This window comes from Phaethon aethereus (genome assembly GCF_964289735.1).
Source record: "Phaethon aethereus genome assembly, chromosome: 4".
NCBI classification, from domain to species: Eukaryota; Metazoa; Chordata; class Aves; order Phaethontiformes; family Phaethontidae; genus Phaethon; species Phaethon aethereus.
The window spans coordinates 70,690,680-70,709,883 of NC_138578.1; the positions used below are offsets into that span (position 1 = coordinate 70,690,680).

The following is a 19,204-nucleotide window of genomic DNA, read 5'->3' on the forward strand; positions in this document are numbered from 1 at the left end:
GCACTTCTTAACATTACAGGGTAAAATAAAGATTACAAAATGCAAACCAGAATTTTCTTTTAAATCAGACTTAGAAATACATATGAAAAAACCTGTCTCAGGCATGCTTTATTTTTTACTAACAGTAAACTCGTAGTAGTATAGTGATACACCGAGGATAACTGTAACAATTTAACATTGGGAAACAGGTTGTTCAGTTACTTTTCATAGCTGCTAATACAAAAATATGGTAGATAAAATTCTCAGATAGGAGTTTCACAGCTTCAAAGGTAGCAAAATGCAGCTTAATCCAGTAAAAAAGAAATAGAATACTTTTCCTTTTATAACTACTTACAGTTTACAGTGTCTGGTACCAGCACTTTTGAACAAGAGATGAGGATACCTGAAACCCAACCTCCTTGGGAAGGCAAGAATGGAGTCATACAATCACATCCCATTATGTCAAAACACATATGGCACCCACTAGTACACTAACAGGGTAGCGAAGTCCCCACTGCACTCCCCAGTAAATCTGCACATGAAGAATATACTGAAAACCCATCTAATCACCATTATCCTTACTGTGAAAAGAACCATTCATTTAAAAAGAACAGGCCAAGGAAAAGCAAAAAAACACACACACAAAAAACCCCAATTGAACAACAACAACAAAAAATTTCCAGCTCTCCTGTACGTCAGAGATACAAATATTTACTCAAAAGTGCAGTGGCAGTATCACAGCAATGGGCTGATATCATATATCACTAAATCAAGAAAGGTCAAATGAACCAGGTTTTTCAGAAGCAATCAGAAGAATTAGCCAAGACAGACATTGGCTAATGCATGCAGATAAAGAAGGCAGAAAGAAGGCAAATAAATTCTTCTAGATTTTTATCCTAATCAATAGGAGAAAGATTCATGAGAAACTTGGGCTGGAAGGCAACTGGGGTTATTCGTGGTTTTTAAGAAGAGGGGCAAAGAGTAAGATAAGGACAGTGACCATCAAGTAGGCAGACTTCAATAGTCTCAAAAAATTAGTAGGTTAAATTGCATAGAAATGGGAAACCTGAAAATGAACAAAAATAATTCAGGTGAACTAGTAGTTTTCATACAGAAATTACATTATGATAATTTGCAGTTCTGCCCTTGATGAAAGGGAAGACTAGGCAATGCAGTAAAGAGATCACCTTAGCTACTTCATAAGCTCTTCATTGAGCTCAAACACAAAATGCAGAACACAGAAAGTACAAATTAGGTCTGATTGCTACTGGCAAGCCTAAAGGAACACAGCATGTAGGGACACAATCAGAAAAGGGTCAAGTGCAGGATGAGACACAACTGGCAAGGGATGCCACTGATAACAAGAGATTACTCTGCAAATATTACTAAGAGAAACACCTAAAATAGGAAATGCATCAAATGAAAGGATGCATCCTCATTGTCAAGAACTAGGGGAGAATAATTAGTGCTAGGTTGATAAAAAGATGGAAGTGTAGCAACTACCTTTAAAAAATAGGGTTAAGGAAAAAAACCCAAAAGCAGAAGACTTACAGACCACTCAGCCTAGGAAAATACAGGAACAAATAATCAATTTTTAAGTGCTTAAGAAAAGAACAAAAAAGATAACCAGTGCCCAAGATGTAACAAGAATAAGTAATACGCAGTATAATTTACTTCTGGGGTGCAGTAAGAGGTCTTACGGATGGATGAAAAGCAAGCATTGCTATATATCTTCTCTTTAGTGTGGCTTTTGTTACCATCTTACATGACATTCTCATAAGCTACCAGCAAATAAATGAGTTAGAAGAAACAAGCACCACAGGGATTTAAAACTGTTTGAAAAGCTGAACTTGGAGTAGTTACATACCAAAACAGAAGGACACACTGAGTTATGTTCCACAAGGGTTTGTCCTGAATCTGATGCTGTTTAATACTTTCATTAACAACTCAGGCAGTAGAATGGGGTATATGCTTATTAAATTTGCAGAGGCACACAGCTAAGTGAATTAAAACTGTATCAAGAGAACAAGACTTCAATTCAAAACAATACTGCCAAGTTGGAGAAATGACATGAAGAATTTGAATAAGGGATGGTCAGACGCTCTTTGTTGCTGCAGGAACAATTATCTGAACCCACAGAATATGGGGAACAACTGATAAGGGAACAGTTCCTCAGAGAGTCATCTGGGATCGGATCATATCATATCATAAACCGAACATAACAACATGCTGTTGCATAAAAAGTCATCATTACAATGGGATGCATAAATGCAGTATAATCCATTACAAATGAAAGGTAATCTTTGTGCTATCCTTGGCTTTGGGCAAGGTCTCAGCTGGAGTTCTGTTTCATTTCTGCAACACTAACTGGGATGGTGTCCAAAGGAGAGGAAAAAGTATGATCAAAGGTCAAAGAGAACACTTACAAGAAATCCAAATATACTGTAATTTTTGTTTCTAGAAGAGACTAAAGAGAAACCAAAGTAAGTTAGTGTAAAAAAAAAAAAAATCTAGTAGCATGGATAAGAAAACAGGAAAAAGCAGAGGGAGGATATGGAATCTCCACTGAAGGAAACATTTAAAAGCAAGCAAAACACAGTGGTAGAATTCTCTTTTTGCTCCTTTCAGCCTATCATTTCTATGCTCCTATTTTGCTGGCAAAGCATGAGGAACCAGAGCTGATGGAAGCACTACACCAGCGTTTGGAATTAGTAACTCTTTCTGCTGGTGCATAAAATATTTTCTGCTTACTGATTCAATAAAGATACCAAATCAAGCAGAAAAACTTAAGGGAAGCAATAAGCTGAAATAAAGCAGTTACAAAATACTGATATGTACTGTTTTAGCAGACATATGCCCAATTTACCACCTGCAGATATTGCCTTACAAATATATACATAAATATATAACATATGTAAAGGAGCTCTCTCTCTAAGTCTGTGGGGAAGCTTCAGCTACTAGAACAGGCAGTACAGGCATACCTCAATTAGTATTTTCAGTTTTGTAAAATATTGCTGAGAAATTCCAGAATGCTGCTACAAAGAATTACTATTTCTAAAATGTGATATATGAACTTAGTAAAATCAAAAAAGAAGATAAATAATTTGAAAATAATTCCCTGGACAACAGGAAAATACTATATATTCCTCCATGAAGAAAGTCCTTACAGATCATCTACATGTTTTACTATCTTAGTATAACAAACAAAGCCTCGCTTCTTGCAAAAATGCAATTAAGTCAAGACAAGAAAGCACTCTGGCATTGTACAGGAGCCAGTAAGGCACTATTTTTAGAGTCCTTTAATGGTTATTTTTCTTTTATTGGTTAAGGCAAGAGAACACACTCCACAAAACATAAGGTATGCATTCAACGATTTTCTATTAAGTGGCAAACATAACTGATTTACTGCTGCTTTCCCCCTCGCCCCACCCCAGCTTTACTAGGTAGATAAATGCTAGGGCAAGAGGCATATTTACTGGGCACCAACATTATTTTTTTAAGAAAGAAAGATAATTTGTTAATAATTTCTTCAAAGTATATTATTTGCAATAAACAACACATAAAATGTTCACTTAACTGTACAAAAGGACCACAGAAGCATGTAATGAAGACACATCAGAAGCCACCCATCCAGTCTTTCTCGTGGAAAAAGCATAATTTCTCCTCAGAACCAATCTAAGCTATACTAATGAACTACATAAGTATCCCCACAGTTGCAAAAGACAATAAATTAGATGTCTAGTAATCACAGATAGAAAGCTCTTCTCTCAAAAATTTTCCTTTTAAGTATGAGGTGTTCTGTGGTCAAAATTTAGAATTCTCTGAATTCCATTCCAATGTCTGATTAAAACAGTAGGAATAACTACTCATCTTTAAACTGTCCAAATCTTGAAAGATCCTTCAGAGAAAAACTGGAGGCTGTGGAGGAACCCCAAGAGGGCCACTTCAAATTTCCAAGTGTTAAAGCACTATCGCTAGTTCCTCAAAACTATTCTTAACCTAAACGTGCAAACTGTCTTGGTGGTTCAATGGTCAAAACCAGGAAGTAGCCGATGACAAAAAGCAAAGGTGTAATCTGTTCACAGATGAAACATTAGACAACTTACCAAAGACTGAAGATAGGGTCTCACACAGCACAGCGTAGAAAGCAATGTAGGAATGCATTACAGCAAATGGACTAAGAGGGAGAATATAAAGAATGTACAGCAGTCATACACTAAAAATGGGAAGGTAAGTGTCCTGGTTTCAGCCAGGGTAGAGTTAATTTTCTTCACAGAAGCTAGTGTGAGGCTGTGTTTTGGATTTGGGATGGGAAATGTTGATAATGTGCTGACGTTTTGAGTTGTTGCTAAGCAGTCAAGGACAGGGCAGCTTCTCATGCTGGCCTGCTAACAAGAAGGCTGAGGGTGCACAGGGAGCTGGGAGGGGACGCAGCCAGGACAGCTGACCCAGGTTGGCCAAGGAGATATTCCATGCCATATGATGTCATGCTCAGTATATAAAGCTGGGATGAAGAAGGAAGGGGTGGAGGGACGTTTGGAGTGATGGTGTCTGTCTTCCCAAGAGACCATTACACATGATGCAGCCCTGCTTCCCTGGAGATGGCTGAACACCCGCCTGCCCGTGGGGAGTGGGGAATGAATTCCTTGTTTTGCTTTGCTTGTGTGTACGGCTTTTGCTTCACCTATTAAACTGTCTATCTCAAACCATGAATCTCCTCACTTTTACTCTTCCGATTCTCTCCCCCGTCCCACCGGCTTGGTTGCCGGCTGGGTCTAAAGCACGACAGTAAGTAACAATCCTCATCTGAAAGGAATGAACACAGTTTGCTTAACAAACACAAATTTAAAAAAGCACCCACATCTTGTTAACATCTTCAGGAATGAAGAGTCCCTTCCTTCTCCTTTCCAGGAAGGATGATCGACTTGTTCTGCTGGAAACAGTTTATGACCAAAGGGAGACAAATAAATAGCCACCTACCCTTACAGCTAATTCTCTACAGAAATTAAAAAAGGAAATGTACTATTCATTTTTCTATTATAGTAGCATAAATGAGAAATTATTCCACTACAGTCAATAAAGTCTCATCAGCATATCACAGAAGCTGATATTCAGACTTTACAGAGTCAGGAAGGGACCTTTTTTTTTTTAAGGTACTATTCATCACTAACTCACTAAAGATACATATTAGCAAATCATTATCAAAATGCAACATTGCTGGGAAAGTCCTTAAAGATCACAATTTAGCAGGGATAATTTTTTAATATATTAATGTCTAGTGTTTACCATATTTACTCATCAATTGAAAATTACGTTTGTGATTATCAAATAAACTTAAAAAAAGAGTTAATCAGTTCTGTTTTAAGGAAAAGTCCTTGGTTATTTTTCTTACACATTTCCTCAAGGACTATACCCCATATGTGCTTTCTAAACACCACTTTAAGCTTAATAAGCCTATTTCAAAAAGCTGGTGAAGAAGTCCTTGAGACAAACCATAATCCAGATATGAACAAACAGCCAAATACTGTTTACCATTGCTGGTTTTAAGTATTGTCAGAGCATTTTCCAATAGAAACTAATTAATTTTCAAATACTCTGAGATGTCCTAAAGCATTTCTTGATTGTTGAGTTTCACTTCTTTCCCAAGATTCTTGGAGTGAGACTGCAGTTAACAACATCACAAGTGACAGCACAGAAACAGCTATTATTAGCAGGAACAGCAATGATGCAATATGATTTAGCTACATATTTCTTATAAAACACCCTGCCACTGACTGTGTTCACTGATCATGAGTATGATACCCGACCGGCTTCATTAGGTTTGAAATATGTAATGAAGCCAGCAAGAAAATAATTACAATTATTTAAGTTATTTTTATTTAAGACAAGGCTCTAATGTTATATAAAAGCAATGGTACATATAGTTATTGGTCCTTCCCTTAATAGGTGTAACCAATAACAACATGAGTCACTCATAGTCTTTGCTACTCAGTGTTTTCATTAATTACTTTTCCTTAAAATGAAAATCACCATTACTGCCACAGATTTTAGGATAAATACAACTCCCAATTTTTAAGCCAAATGACAGGAAATAACCACAAATTTGGAGAGAAGTTTGAAGCAGGAGCTTCTATATGTGCCCTTCTGTAAGTGAGAGTTTTCTAACAGGCCACTTTGAAGTTTCTTTTCATCGTAACTCATGCTGTCATGGAAGATGATCCACATCTCTGGTACAGCCAAAGCTCTCAGAAGTTCTGTCCAGAGGAGAGGAATCACAGTAGACAGGATAAAAAAGGCAAGAAGAAAAAACAAAAAAGTTCCTTATGACAGAAAGCCAAAAAACAAGGTCTAAGAGAAAGCAAATGAATCCTGATAAGCAGGAGAGGATAAAGGTGCAATGGCTTGTAAGTCAGTAAGCTTAGATCACTGCATCACTAGTTTCATGTGTTTTGCCATTCACATATTTTATAGCTAACGGTCAAACCAAGAAGGAAGGTGAATAAGCAATTACTAATTCTTGAGCTTTTTGGACTCAATTCAGGTATTTCAGTTAAATATTTAAAGTTTGATAAAATGGGTCAGGGCTTTAGATTCAATTAACCCTTCTTCCAGTTGTCTTTCACATTGCTAAAGATCTTCCTCTAAAGATGAATTAAAGACATCGCCTCTACAGGAGGATATTTGATGTATGCCAAAAATAAAAACTCTATTAATAAAGAATTTATAGTCCGCAAAAGCAAGGTCAAAGAAGCAATCAAGGACCTCAATGTAATACATTATGAAGAAGTTTTACACAGCACTCAATTTGGTAACTCAAAAGCAGAATTTCACCAACACACCATGCTACAGTTGAAAAACAAATAGCAGGATTGACAAAATACAGAGTAGTCAAATTTAATTAACAAAATTAAAACTTCCTACATAAATTCCAGCACGGTATTACAGTTTTTGAAAATTTTTCCCCATAGCTTAAGTACTGAAAAGTTGTTAAAACTGCCATCTAGAATGAGTGAGGCATTTGCTAAAACTGCAAGACTATCAGCATGGATGTTATGATCCATCTTCTTTGCATCCCACAGAGTAGAACAGCATAAGCAATGTAGTACAGAATTTGACAGTAGTATCTATTTTAAGTTTGACCATTAAGGACAGGATCAACTGCAATTACAGGTGAGATTTGGAGGAAATGACACTTCTTTCTTCCTCTCCTCAGTTAATACCTGAGGTGTGGGGGGGGTGAAAAATCACTGAAGGAGTTTACAAGAACAATAAAAAACTTTTAGGAAACCAAAATAGCTTATGACTTCAATTTTAGGCACGCTACTATTAATAAAACACAAATAGTACCCAAAAATTTAACCACTACTGACTGTTTGCTCTTACTGCAATTATTTGCAGTCTCTCACCTTATGCATTCAACATGAAGTTTTCACATAGTAAAAACAGTTATTTCAGTATTAAATTGGTAGCTCCACCTAGTGTTGTTCATGACCTATTCAAACAGGAATTGAACAGCAGAGAGGGAGTCATAACATGTAGCTGTATGCTACTCCTCCTTCCTGCTTGGGAAGGCAGTTCCTGCTACACCTTGCGCATCAGACTTGACACCCACACCCCTGAGCTTCATTTTCGCCAGCACTGATTACAAATAGGTCTCATGGCCTTACGCTTATAAAACATGCCAAAATAATTTTTTTTTTTTTTTGCTTTGCTTCATTTTTGAAACAAAAAATTACTGCTTTTAAAATCTCCAGGAAACAAAAAAAAAGGTGCCAGAAATCTTCTGGCAACTTACTTAGGGACACATTTTGATACCACTATAGATATATATGAGAGATATATATATACACACACCATTGTATAGTATTTCTATTTCAGGCCTAGAAGTTGTTTCTCAGAAAGACTGTTCCTCCAGTATGCACCAAGCCTAAGGAATAGCAGACAGCTCATCTGTTCTATTGTCTTGTCCCGGGGGATGGATGGCTGGATAATGCTCCTATTTGGTACCTGTGAAGCCTTTTGGAGAAAGGCATTAAATTGACTTGGGACTCAGTGTCTTCAACCCAAGATGACTTTAGACTGCATTTTTTCTACCTTCGTTGCAGCAAGAATTTAGTTTTAGTCAGGGTTGCGGCAGAATCAGAATGCAGACAGGGCTGACACCCCATGCAACACTGCAGTTATGTTGAGGGACTGGAGAAATACAACACAGGAAATTGTGAAATTTCAGAAGATCCTTTAAAAAGGAAAGCTTACCTACAGTGTTTCATTTGGATATATGTCCCACCCCCACCTCCCCCCCCCCGGCAAAACCCCAACCAAATGGGTTTTGTGCTGTGTGGGATGATGGGGGGGGGAAAGACAGACATTTAGTTGTCTTAAGTGATAACTACCAGAACTGAAGCCTACAGTTTTTGTCACAGAAAAGCAAATCCTGTGCTGCCCCTGACACTGTGTTCTCAATGGTGTCCCTCATCTGGAATTCGAGAGTCTGAAGCCTGAAGAGTTTGCATCATTCTCCTCCAGGACCGGCTGATGCTACTGACCATATACTTACTGATAACAGGTCGGGTTAGTGTCACAGCGTGAAAGGGAAAACCTGGATCATTGAACCCAGTATTCTGCTGTCTCGGGAATCACTTCAGAAACCTACTCTACAGGTCCTTTAAAGGTGTCGGACTTGGACTGCCAGGTTGTTTTGTTTCAGAACTCACTCCTAAGAGCCAGAAATCTTCTTCAAATCCTGAGTCTCATTTTATTTAGGACCACTTTCTTCTTGTGACAGCACTATTCTTCATCTTAAGTAGCTTGCAGTAAGCCAATTAATAAGCAATCTACACTTTGTTTTTAGTTATTAAGCCTAAAGATTTTTAAGACGTTCACTTTATAAATCTGAAAATAAATAATTCTATTTAAACACAATGCACACTTACCTGTAAGCATTAATGTAATCCTTTCTGTGTTGCAGAAGAAAATCTTTCAGCTTTCCAATGTGAGAAATCTAAATAGAAAATAATAATTAAAACTTCAGTCAGATAACTGATTACTTTTATGTTTAAAGGTCAGTATTTCACACTTCCAACATGAATTTGTAAAATCACTTATTCTGTAATTAAACAGAATCACAAAATGTACTCTCTTATAACAGAATTTTTACATTTTGCAAACAGTTAATATATCAAAACAATCTAAAAAAAGATCTGTTGTATGCAAGGACATCTCAGAGAAAAGTAGCAAAAATACATGTCTTCTATCCAAAAAGCATAAACTAAACACTAAGTACAAGAATAATATTAAACATTTAAAATATTAAACATGATAATAACAGCACAAAACATTATCTAAACTGGCAATCCAGAACCTAATTTATATTTGTGAAAATAAATTCATTTTAGAAGAGCACATAAGAAAGTTTTAAACATTTTACTGATGAGACATGATATAAATATTCAAGTCCAGTTATTAGAACTTGTAGATCAAGGTGCTATCCCTCTCCTTTCTATTTTTGCCATAATAGAGCGACAAGTTTGTGCCCAAACTAAAGCAGTTTCTCTATCATCTGATAATCATTAGTAAGTTTTGCCAGAGTATACATCCTTATCAAATTTCTATTTCTGGATTTCTACTTCACTCTGGATTTCTACTTCACTGTGAATTTTTCTATAAATCCTCTTGATGTTATTTATTAAAAGTCTTTAGAAAGATCCTTTGAAAAGATGAAAAAACTCCTAAAAATCTGAAAGAACTTTTGCAAACTGTAGTCTGATTTAAAAGATTTGCTGTAGCATAAGATGCTTCTTATCCTGGAGAATGGAGGAACTACAGAAATCTAATTAGCCACAGAATGAGATGACTACCAATATGACTTCCTTTGCAGGTCTTGAAGGAGACATGATGGGGGAGAGGAGGAGAGGGAAGAATTATATACATTAGTGGTACATATTTTTGAGGGTGAGGCAGGGGGAACGTTTTTAATCAAATAGCATTTTAACTATGAAATATTCATTAATAATTCAGTGTAAAAAAGCATGCAAGGAATTTTACAAAACAATAGTTGTTTTAGTTTACAAATACAATAAATACAGTTGACTCCATGTATCTGGGAAAACGCATCAGAAGCTGTTCAAGTCTTAAAATCCTATTTTCATGCAAATTCCTTGTAATTAAACAAACAAAAAACCCACAAAGAACACAGAATAGTTTGGATAAATAGAAGATTAATTCCCCCAATTATTTTTTTCAAAAGATCAGCAGCTCTTTGAAAAAAGTAAGAGAAAAAAATGTACTTAGTAAGACCATAGTGATTTGTACAACTAAAAATGTTTCCTTGTGGAAATAAATACGCATACATTTCCCTATTATTATTTGCTCTTTTTCATTTTTACTACAACTCATTGTATTAGATAAGAATTTTCCCAGTTTTCACATTTAAAGTTTTCCATGTGATTAACAGGACAGGAAATTTCATCCCATCCGTAGCAAAGTGAGTTCTATTAGTACCTCCAGTAGATCCAAAGTTGCCTTAAGTGTTAGCACTGTCATAAGCAGTAAGAAAAGAAATACTGAAAACACTACAAGATCAACGAGGCACAGAGAATAAGCTAAGTCATTCTACAGATGTTCCTTCTCATCATCACTGGAACTTATTTTTTGTATAGTAATCTCCTTCTCAGTTCAGACTTGGCATGTCATGAAATTTGCTGAATAGGTAAATTAAGCTTGACTTATGAAAGCAAAACATTTAAAACAGTTATAGTGTTTCAGTAGAACAATAATACTTAATAGGCAGAAAGTACTACAGACAACAAAGAGTAGAAATGTAAAATAAGAAACATATTTCAAAACATTTACATTAATATGTGAACAAACACTAAACTAGAAAAGAGATTAGCAAAACTTCATAAGTAATAAATCTTAATATTACTGCAATAGCTACAATTTAGGAGTGATTAACAAGCAGAAAGAATCAGAATGACAAGTAAGAACACTGTCTTACAGTAATTAATTCATCTAGCCACAAAGAGCATTCTATTTAGGCTAAAATTGTCATCGTGTGTTTGAATTGCACTGACCCCACTTTGCCTCTCCTTCATTTGTAAAGCTATTTTCATGAATTTAGAATGACACCATTATGCCCACGCTCACATCAAGCTCTTAGTTCCCAAGATTTGCATCAGAAGTGAGACTTCTTGTTCTACTTTCCCTCAAATTCTAACAGCATCTTCTGCAATCCTGCAACTGCTGCTGTTTCTCTTTTGCCTTTTCTTACCATGTACTAGGGGCACAGTTTGGAATTCAATTTGTCATTACCATATCAACAAAATTAAACAATTTTTAGAAAAAGAAGGTCTCACTAGCGTAACAGGGAATATAAATTTTATTTTATTTTTAATTTTGGTACAATGCTTCATGTTCTACAGACACGAAATACTCCTGATGATACAAATATATATCTTCAAGATATCTCCAGTGTCTTCAACCTGCCATTATTCTAGGGTTATCAGAGGCAGACCATACACTCTTTACAAAGTTATCAAGCTCCAGCCTAAAGGTAATGAAGGATATCCCTATTGCAACAGAATGGCTTTATTAGAATCCTACTGCTCTTATTATGAATAAGAACCATCAAATTTCCAGGCTTACGGATTTCGAACTTCTATCCATCTGTTCTTGCTTCAAAACAGTCCTTTACCTTAAAAGCTCTGTTTCCCTGCATGTGTTTAAGTTTACCATCAATAATCCTATCTCCCTCTAACTTCTGTAGCCCCAGACAAACAACCCCAAGCTTTTCGTTTCTTCTCACAAGATAGTTCAGAAGTTGCCGAACCTGTAACTTTCCTTTGCATTTGCCGCAGTTTGTATCCATCCTTTTCCAAAGCAGGTGGCTAGAAGGGCATTCACTGGTGTTAGTTACTTTGTAACTCAGCTGGAAATATAATTTTCATTGATTAGTTTTGAGCTTACTCTTTGTTTTGGTCTCTAAGTACATATTCTACTGCTGAATTTCTTCTCCCCACAACTCCAGGCCCCAGAGTCACGCAGCACTTGCTGTAACCTATCGTGCTCCTCCCTCTCCTTCCTCAGGATTCCCTCATCAGTGAATTTAACCGATCCATCTTAATCTGGGATTGATTTTAAAACTCATCTTGTTTAGTACTGCTCTTAAGTTTGGGGAATGCAAAAAGTAATTCCACTATTAACCTCTCTTCAGCCCAACACTTCTTTCAACACAGAAGCATTGCTTCTGCTTATTCATCTTATTCTGTTAATATTTTCTCTGCTAATCTCCTCTAGACTTTGTATTAGCACTTCATCAGTCACTTTACCATCAGATACCAGGTCATCTTAGCAAAGGAAAAGCAGATTTTCTTAAAGCATCAAATTGGTTGGGCACATCCTATTTTTAGTAAGATAGCAAATTACACTGCATTGCATCTTGTTTTCTATTTGTCTTTTTCCCTTAAAATCTTTTCTGAATCCTTGACCACTTCTGGGTCAGGCCCTGCTGATGCCATTATCAGTTTCCCTCTGCTGACTTAGTTATAGGCACAAAATTTGCCCCAGATCCTACCATCTTCAATTCAATGTATTTTCATTAAAAATAGCTGCCATCATAATTTGGGATTTCTCAAATCCACTACGTCTGAACTCAACACAGACATTATCTGACAACCACAATTTGACTGCATTAAAGTTCTGAAATTTTCTATTTCCAATTCCATGCTCTGGTTCCCAGTACATATCTAGGTTTTACCCTGCTGGTCCATGGCTTTTTCCTTATTAATTTGGTCTGGAGACCATGTCTAAATTATTCTTAGTCTGTACTCCAGCTGCATGACAAACCCACTTTTTTGCTAATTGTCTTTTTATTTACATAGCTAAAGAATTTTTAAGGGGCTTAATACCATTAGTTAACCCATTGTGAATTTTGCCAAACCTGACTTTATCTCTACAAAGTCTTCCCTTCTGCAACAGTTTTCTTGGCCAGCCAGTCTCTCTCTCCTCCCCTGCTTTTTACTGCCTCTGGGCTAATTTTTTTTGTATCTTCCATAATTAATTTTTCAAGTAGACCTAGAAGAATTTTAAATCCCCCTTGCATTTCAGCATATCCATTTTTTCCACTCCATTTACCCATTCATCATAACTGCAACTTCCTATTTGCTGTATATGCCTGTTTTCAAAACAATTATACCACCAGTTGATACAGCCATCAAAAGGATACATGAAAGTAAGTTGAAGACGAAGCACAAACACATCTGAATACTGGCCCCTTGTCAGTGTTCCCATTCTCTGCCCCTGGTAATTAGCTTTTTTCTTCTCCGAAAGTCTGGAGCAGAGAAATAAGCCTCTCCTTCAACCTTGAAATAATGAAATTATTTCCTTTTTTCCCTGAAGGGATAGAAGAGCTTAGAGGAATGCCCTTCATAGTTGTAGAGGAATGCCCTTCATAGTTGCAGCATTCTTGCACTATATTAAAACTAAACTTATCTTATGGGGAAGAACACTACTGAATTTCCAGATATAATTGACATTTTTATGAGAATCGTGGGAAAAAAATACCTTTCCTCACAATATTGCCAACATCAGTTATATCGTTATACTAACAGCATGTTCTCGAGCTTCTGTTCACTACCAGAATACGGAGCGTTATGTTCTTTCTGATGACAACAACAACCGCTTACGAGACTCCAGGCTCTCCCTCCTCCCATTCCCACTGGCACTCCCTTGAGGGTCAATACCACACACCAAAACACTGAAACAAATTGCTTTTTAAATTATTCCCCTGGAAATGTGAGTTACTAACACTTAAGACCAAATATAAAGAATCAGTTTTTTCATTTCAGCTCTACAAATACCTGTGTCAGCACAAGGGAGAGCAGAAGCTGGACAGCACCAGCAGGGAACTTCCTAAAAGATGCATCTGCCATGAAAGGATGTATATTTAGTAACAACTTAAGAAACTTATAACCTCCTAAGCTGACGTACTGGAGCTGGAGGCTCCAGGTGTTATTTAAAAACTCCCAACTGTAGCTCTGATCATGAAAAACCAATTGATTCTCTACAGTGAAGCAGCAGCAGTTTTCCACTGGGTGGCAACAAAAGCGTCAGCACCACGCAAGTAAGAAACACTAAGTTCACATTAAAGCCTGTAATGTAACTTTTTTTAAGTTACTTTAGGTTTCAGTTTGCACTTTAAATAGTTTATCATCATTGTAAGGTACCTTTTTAATGCATATATCCGTCTCATTCCACTGCAGATTTTTTAAACAACTCTTATTAAAACATAAAAGCAAATATTGCATATAATGCAGGTCCAACACAAAAGGAAGCTGTGAATGGCTGCCATCTGCTACCACAGGTGGCATGCACAGCTCTATTTACACTTGGGGCCTTCACTAGAAATGGTAGTCCTCTATTTAGAGATTTTTCTTATGATTTTAGAGCAGGCTTTATTTTTAAATAAGAGAAACAGCAAAGCATTCCCTCCAAAGCAGCATCTTCAAAAGATGCATGTGCTTTAGAACAAAGACGCTGACTATGCTTCCTACAGTATCTTAGCAATACATACAACATTTCTTTCCACTCCCAACAAAGAATTGATCACTCATGAAACAGTAGGTTCCAATTTGCATACGTTTAACCCACTGCAAGAAGCAGCAGCATTGTTTACGATTAAAATGATTGGAGTAGGTTCCCGTGACATATTGTAGAGAGAATTCGACAGCGCTGAATAGTCATTTTAATTGAACATGGCGTTTTATCGTTTACTCTTCCACCAGAATAATAAGTAACTATTTATTACCATATAAAATTGACTGTTACACTTGGCACTATATTGCTGCTCTGAATTTTTAAAAGACGTACTTTGTTAAAGGAAGCTTTAAAAATACTTAAAACCAAAACATAATAAAAAGGCTCTTGCAAAAGTCGTAAGAGACACAGCATTTACTGTCAATCCAGCAGCATTTACAAGCACTGCTGATGGAAGTGTCTTATTAACCATAAAAAAAAAAAAGTTTTACATTTGATTCCTCAGTATGTCCAAAAGCACCTGATCTTCAAATGTCTTACCCAAATAGATTCCATCTACAGATACATGAAAAGGTGACTACATTCTACAATCTCCTCTGCAAAGAGCAGAAAATTTAAGATTGTTATAATACTAATATCTAGACACCTATCATGTTTTCGATTCCAAATATACAGTCAACCCAAACATACCCACTGCCCATTTCAGAAGAAATGGAAGAATTTCAGTAAGACATTAGGTGATGTACAGGGACTGCACATCAGTTTCTGTCCAAAAAAAGTACAGTCTCAGTACTAGGAGAAGATACAGTCATTGGCGTAAGAACATAAACTTGTTTTTAGTACAGAAAAAACTGTTTCCAATGTCTAAACCATAGCAACCATAAAAAAAAAAAAAAGAGGACATTCTCCACGGTTAGTACATGTAATGAAGGCAAGCATTTTCAAAAATCTGTAATAAAACCCAAACTGAATAGATACTATAAGCAGAAACCAAATTCATATTAAATAAATTGTAAAATTATGAGCTTGGGCTCTTACCTGAACTATTAACTAGTGTTGGGAAACACTAATTAAAAAAATTTTGATGCAGAAATGACTCCTATGGAGAAGTTTTCCACTACAAACTACCTTTGAGTAGATAGGGTTACGAACTTTTTAAAAATACAGCTCATGAAAGAGCTTTGGCTCTGAATGTAATAGTGTGAAACCTGCTATATAAAGGGGTTTGGATGGTGACTTAGTAGGAGGCCATGAGGTGGTGCTGTCCTACCAGAATTCATTGCAGAGGAGCACTGGCTGCCTCCAAATGTCAACTGGCCAGTCTTCAGCTGATTTGTCTCTTGAGGGGATACATTTGGTTTAAGTTTCCCCAGCAAATGTGAAAGTTTCTAAAATAGGTCACGCAGATCAATTGCTCTCGTAATCTGAAACCCAAAAAAGCAAATAATATCTAAACTGTGGCATGGGGGTGGCCCAACGCTGGAAGCGGGTAGCAGCGGGCAAGGAGACAGCCAGCCTGGCTACTTCTAATCTCAGGAAAACTGTGACTTTGTTCAGTTTCTGCTTTACATCAGCATATATGTTACAGCAGCAGCAACGGGCAGGGAAACATTTTAGTAATCTGGCATTCAGAGCAAAGGAATTAACCTAACCAAGAATGAGGGTGTCGTATTAATAGATGTGTGGTACATGGGATAAGAACATTCAAAATTGAATTTAAAAGCCATGAAAATAAAAACTGAGGCATTTTGACTCACCAAGGTAAAGATGGTCCAAAACTTTAAAAAGATTTAAAAAATAAAATTCTTAATATTATCAATAATTTAAAAGAACACAGTATTTTTTTGAAAAACCAAAGTAAAATTTTAAGGAGTCGCTGCAAAAATTTGTATTAGCCATTGTGGGATACTGGAGGATAAAACCCGTTTGCAGAATACCACAGGCAGTATTCAGTGGTCATTAGCAAACCGATTAAGAAACCTCTAAACTGTAGTAAGAAGCAAAGCCAATTTCCTAACACCTGGTCTGGAGCGGAAAATGCTTCCTTTTGCTTAATATCAAACTAGCAAAAAGGAGAAAGTAAAAAAAGCACTGTCTTGCACAGTGAGGAAAAAAAACAGTTTGCTTTTAAAGGACATATTTTGGTTTTTAATTTCCGCTTTACTTAGCATATATTTATAAATATTGTCTATATTTAAAAAATTGTCTCTTATTGATTTTTGCTGCTGGCAGTTCACATTTGAACCACTCAGCCTCTAAAGTGCACTCTAGATCCACACTTGGTTATTTTTATTTTTTATTCACTGTTTGTTTGTGGAAAATTTGGTAGTAAATAACTCACTATCAGCCTAAAAACGTCACATTTCATCTTATCATGCTTTCCTTAAAAATAATCCAGAGCTGGTATAAGATTCGGTCAAGTGCATGATGAAGAAATTATTTTTGGAATTTTGTGACACAATTGCAAACCATTTGTGTGGTTCAAGACTCTTCTAATAGGAGTCAAGCAAAATTAAGAACTAAGAGTTCGAAAGCTCCAGTTCCCCACTGACCACAATGAAGACTGAAAGTACCCAGTATTATAACTGGATGAAGGTTTTACTGGGGTGTTATTTGGAGGTGGGTTGCAGCATGTTTTAAAAATGTGTATGGTACCTACAGCAAACTCGAACTGTAAAGAAAAGTTATTTTGAAGCCACTGTATTTTTTTTAAAGTACACGGTATATTCTTAAAACCATTTTAATGCTTTGTATTTCAGGCACTTATAAATACAGAAAAAAATAATCTTATTTTGTAGGATAACTACTTATAAACACTGAATTTCAATTCTGAACCAGAATACTGCAATACATCTAGAATTTTAGATAAAGAGGCTTGTGTTAATTGTCACTGTTTTTCTTAGGTCTTGCAGGAACACACTGGTTTGATATGTGCACATACAGAATCTAAATACACACCTAAATATTCCAAAAATGGTCTGTATAAAGTCAAGAGGAACATGAGGTGCCGTCAGAAAAAATTAACCATAGGCTTTCTACAATGTAATGTCACGCTAAATGTTTTCAGTAACCAGTCTTCATTTATTCTGTAGCAACAAATACTTCAATAAAAAAAGGCAACATCTGATTTTAATAAAACTTACTATTTCCCTTTTTCTTGTTTATTGTCCAACTCTAATCATAACTTTCTTTAACGTTTATACTTTTACACAATCATCCAAAACCTCATTGACTAAAATATAAACCCCACAACAATTGTGGGGAATGTTTTGGTTGAGAGATAAAAGTAAACTGGTCAAAACACATATTTGCAATAATTGGCCTTTACCATTGCTGTTCAAAACGCTCTATTTACAACCATTCAGTAACTGCATTCAGCTTTGCTTGTGTCTTTCTGTAAGAGATATTTTTCTTGTCCCTTTTTCTCACAGTCTGAACTCATTTAGTACTATGTTTTCATGACTCAAAGATGTTTTACGATATAAAGAGATTTCCAGTCTCATTTAACAGATACACAGTAATAAAAGGTTACTCTGTCTGACCATCACTATGAAATTCAGAATCCAAGTTTCTGCAGTACAATTCAGAGTTACGTGTGCTTTGCTTCGGGACGAAACTGAAGCTGCTTCAGCAGAAGCCATCACAGGGCACCAGGGTAGTTAAGCCTGTGGCATCAGCTGTGCCGACGTGCTCTCTACTGAAGCCGCAGCCGGACCGCAGCCTCCCTTGCGCACGCCACAGTCCCACGCTCCTCTGCCAGGCCCTTTTCATTCAGAGTTCAACATTTTTGAGGTATTTACACTAATACACCTATACACTGCTGCAGCACGAACTGACACAGCACTTACTCTGTCTCAAAATCCTACCACTTTGTCAAATACAATCCAGGGGGACAAGCATCATTGTTTCAGTGTTCAAGTATTTTTCTGGATTTTCATCAGCGGTACAATAGTGCTCTTAGTGCAAAAATCCTTTCATTATCTTCCAACACCTTCATTGGTGTTGCACAGATGAAACATAACTTTAATGGTTTCCCTAGCATTTATACTAAGTTTCTCCCCCACTAAAACAACGGGCTGGACCAAGAAAATGCCAAGTCAAAAATGAGAAGTTTACAATTCCTTATCTAAAGAACACATATAGATCAGGCACAAAAGCAAATAAATAAATATGCTGGAAAGAAGCTCATTCTGTACACATGAAGATTTTCATCCAAGTGCTTTAAGGTATTGGCAGAAAAATGAAGACAAAGGGCCCTTTCCCCCCTACCCCTCATGTAACAGGAAACCCCAAGACCTGGATCATCTGCCCTAAATCTTAGGAACTCACTGGGCCACCTGGTCACTGTAAGCCCTTATGTGGCTGATGCGGAGTGGCACACTGAGAGAGGCTATTCACATCTTCGGTAAATCTAGACAAAGTTTCTCAATCAGGCACACAGATCTCTTCAGTGCCGCCCCACTTCAAATGGACTGCTTTGCTGCACTTTCTGAGCAAGCTACTGTTCTTCTGTTATAGCATCTAGGAAGCGGAACCAGAGAAATCCTTCCTCCATCCCTGGGGAAAATAACTCTTTTCCACTAGTCCTTATAACAGTAAAAATTTTGGCTAAAACAAGGAGAGGAAAACAACAGTAGGAAAAAAAAAATAATAATCCTTTTAATAAATCTTGGACTAGACAGGGATACTAACA

The 19,204-nt window shown here is 36.6% G+C and overlaps 1 protein-coding gene across 1 annotated transcript in view; it reads right to left on the reverse strand.

Moving 5' to 3' along the window:
• The window catches only part of STX18 (syntaxin 18), a gene marked incomplete at its 3' end in the record, with an annotated part of 68,264 nt that overhangs the window by 24,265 nt on the left and 24,795 nt on the right, over positions 1 to 19,204 (reverse strand). Inside the window, exon 2 of the mRNA XM_081999739.1 lies at positions 8,913 to 8,980. Within this exon, the coding sequence (XP_081855865.1) occupies positions 8,913 to 8,980 (68 nt within the window). The remainder of the gene's footprint in view (positions 1 to 8,912; positions 8,981 to 19,204) is intronic.